Source organism: Leptopilina heterotoma, unplaced genomic scaffold, assembly GCF_015476425.1.
Source record: "Leptopilina heterotoma isolate Lh14 unplaced genomic scaffold, ASM1547642v1 Lhet_396, whole genome shotgun sequence".
Classification (NCBI taxonomy): Eukaryota; Metazoa; Arthropoda; class Insecta; order Hymenoptera; family Figitidae; genus Leptopilina; species Leptopilina heterotoma.
Window position 1 is genome coordinate 265,113 of NW_025111061.1, and position 3,277 is coordinate 268,389.

Genomic DNA, 3,277 nt, shown 5'->3' on the forward strand with positions numbered 1-3,277 from the left:
ATTTTTACATAGAGTAACAATCAAATGTATTTGTTTTTAGTTTAAAAAGCAACATTAAAGGGTTCAAATTGCATATAAAATAATTTAATTTCGAAAGAGTTACTATAATTTTTAAAGAATTTTATTGTTTTAAATCAAGGAGAATTAGCGGCAGTAATTTTATTTTTAAAATAGGTAGAAAACTTTTAAGGTTTTTAAATAAAAAATTATTTTTTATAACTGAACACCTCTCGAATTTTTTTTTAACAGGGAACAGGGAAAAAGAATAAAATTTTTGTCGGTGGCAATCCTGAGTTTGTAAATATGTAAATAGTTGTAAGTTACTTTCAAAGATTCTTTTGTGTGAAATACTTTTAGTTTTAATAAAAGTTGAAAACAAAATTGTTTTAAGAAAATTATTTCTGAAAATATAATTTTTTTAATGAAAGATATTTTTTATCAAACGAAAGTAACAGTTCTATGAGTAATTTACTTTTAAAATGTGGTTAAGAAAAAATTCATAATTAATCTCGATTTAGAATTTATTTAAATCGAAAGTGTAAAAACATACAGGTCTTGGTTACTTTTTGTAATGTATGAAAAAAAAGAATAAATATACATTTTTCATGACCTGATGAAAGAAAAAGAATCCGCGTTTACTTTAGCTTCTTTTTGGGACGAATGTTATTGGTGTGTCCACATTTCTTTTTTCGGCAATTTGTGGCACGTGGATGAAGACGTGCGTAACATTTTCTGCAAATCATTTTATCGCAGTTGTATTTTTGTGCCAAAATCCTGAGAGTTGGCTCAATTACACCACCACGAAGACGAAGCACCAAGTGAAGAGTTGATTCTATGAATTAAATTTATTGATTTATTATTTAATATTTATTAATTTCTATTGTTAAGGTATTTTTTCAAGTTAGTTAATTTAGTACAACTTTAAAATAGATTTTCGTTAAATTTACAAATTTTTAAAATAAATTGAAATTAAATTTCTTACCTTTTTGAATATTGTAATCGGAAAGAGTTCTTCCATCTTCAAGTTGTTTACCAGCGAAAATAAGTCGCTGCTGATCTGGAGGAATACCCTCTTTATCTTGAATCTTGGCCTTCACATTTTCAATAGTATCTGAAGCCTCAACCTCAAGGGTTATGGTCTTACCAGTAAGAGTTTTAACAAAGATCTGCATTGTGGCTTATCTATTTGGAGGAAAATTGAAAATTACTTTGTGACATACAAACATTTAATACGCACCATCTTCGAAAAATTAAAACTTTCTCTAAAAATACGCTTTTCTTTTTTAAATCAAATACAATTTTAATTTAAACAACTAACACTGTTTAAGAAATTCCAGAAAAATATTTCTTGATTGTAAAAAATTATGTTACGGAAATAATTAACTTGTAAATTTCGTTTTAAGACGTTTTGCATGTGCCTGACAGAGAAATGTATTGCAAACTGCTTTGCAATTGTTTATAACTTTCCTTTGTTTCCGAAAATTGTAATCAATTTAATAACCAAAAGTAACAAAATTCCACTAAATTTTATCACTATTTAGTGCTTAAAAACGAAATTGACATGTAAAAATAAGAAAATAACAAGGGAGCTTACCTTTCCGACAACGTGCCTGCCACAGAACCTAACCAAGAAAAGATACAATTCTCCGTTTCTTGTCCAGTGACTGACGTACTTCCGTTTCCCTTTCGTTTATAAACCAAGAAATTAAAATGGCTGTCGCGGGAAATTTAATTTAAAAGTACAATTTCTTTTTGGAATTATTATCTCAAAAACGAGTAAATGCAGGAAATATAATTTTATATATTAAATATAAGGTGATATTTAAAATTTACGCTTTAAAATAATATTAGTTAAAATTAAGGAAATTAAATAAAGAAAAATAAAGAAGGAAAAGAACAGCTGATACGTAACATGAATTTGCGCGTGCGCCATATTACTAGAAAGAGATAATGTTAGATTTTGGCAAAAAATAAAACGAGATAGAATGATAAAACTTCTATTGTATCACTAACGAAAATTTCAAAGAATCCACAGTCCGCAGCAATGATGTTATGTTTACTATAATGTTTCTCTTTGTTAACATTCAATAATAGTGTTTTTATAAGGTTTCCTAAGTGCATGCTAATAATTTTCTTTTAAATATAATGTAATGTTGATAGTTAATCAGAGTGTACATCAATTATAATTGATTAAAACACTATCGCAACTGCAAGAGAGGTTAGTCAGCTAAAATAAGGACATTATTTAAAAATTGTTTTATACTTCAATTTTGTTATAGTTAATTTTATCAACAGTTTTTACCGAACTATTATTGAATAAAAAATTATTCCAATACTATTCAATATTAAAAAATGACTCAGTTAACAATAAATAACATATATGCAACATACCAAGCAGCAGGTAATATTACTATACTCCATGGCTGCCACCTTGGCCGGTTTTTGCCGGCTGAAACAAAGCTTGTTTCCCATGTATTGACACCCCCCTCCCTTCGGTAATGCATAGACGGCCGGCTGAAACGTCTGGAAAAGGTGGTGAGCCTATACCTTGATATCACAGTAATATTACAATGAACATTTGTAATACTACTTTTGAGAATTTTTTTTAAGTAAGCAAGGGAAAATAGCAATGAAAACCAATTGAACATTTTTTGAAAAAAATATATCTCAGTTTACCATGAAATATTACGTTAAAATTACTTTAATATTACATTCAAATATTACCACAATATTACTATATTATTGCAGTGTAATATTATATTACGTGCTTAAGTATCGTCTCTATTTTTTCGTGTTCATTTTTAAAATCGTTGCGGTACAGGTACATATATGCAGCTTCATATATAAAATTAAAGTAGCAACATAGGGCCAAAGCAATGTCCTGTTCCTGTATCCGTATTCATTCTGCGTTGGCCTTTACGTGAAATTGTAGGTTCCTCGATTGCTCTCTGTAGTGTGCTGTTTGTCCGCTAACATTCAGTAGGTAACAACATTTCGGTAGGTAATGCGTAACTGTCACTTTCTGTTTTAACCAAAAAACCAGGGGGGCCAGCTGCAATGCAATTGTCAGATATACAAAGTTGCGTCATCTCGCTACCGAGGCGCTGCTGCAGTCAGTGTATACCATCAAATATTCCTGTCTATATACATATGAAGCTTTTGAAATTGTATTCAAATTTGAAAATATAAACAAATTAAATTTTTTTCGATATTACAATTTTAATTACTTCAATCACAGAAACAGTTTTAAGTTTATAATATAATATTGATAATTTAT

The 3,277-nt window shown here is 28.7% G+C and overlaps 1 protein-coding gene across 2 annotated transcripts; it reads right to left on the reverse strand.

The window, feature by feature from the left end:
* Positions 1-503: 503 nt before the first annotated feature.
* On the reverse strand, positions 504-2,410 carry LOC122506096 (ubiquitin-60S ribosomal protein L40). Of its 2 annotated transcripts, XM_043618090.1 has the most exons (4): positions 2,392-2,410; positions 1,595-1,683; positions 983-1,182; positions 504-832 (listed from the first exon to the last, which is right to left on the reverse strand). In XM_043618090.1, exons 3-4 carry the CDS (start codon positions 1,170-1,172, stop codon positions 636-638), a joined length of 387 nt encoding a protein of 128 aa, XP_043474025.1. In that variant the 5' UTR covers positions 1,173-1,182; positions 1,595-1,683; positions 2,392-2,410; the 3' UTR covers positions 504-635. The 2 variants fall into 2 exon arrangements, with proteins under 2 accessions (XP_043474025.1, XP_043474026.1); XM_043618091.1 differs by lacking the exon at positions 2,392-2,410 and having other exon boundaries at positions 1,595-1,701.
* Positions 2,411-3,277: the final 867 nt, after the last annotated feature.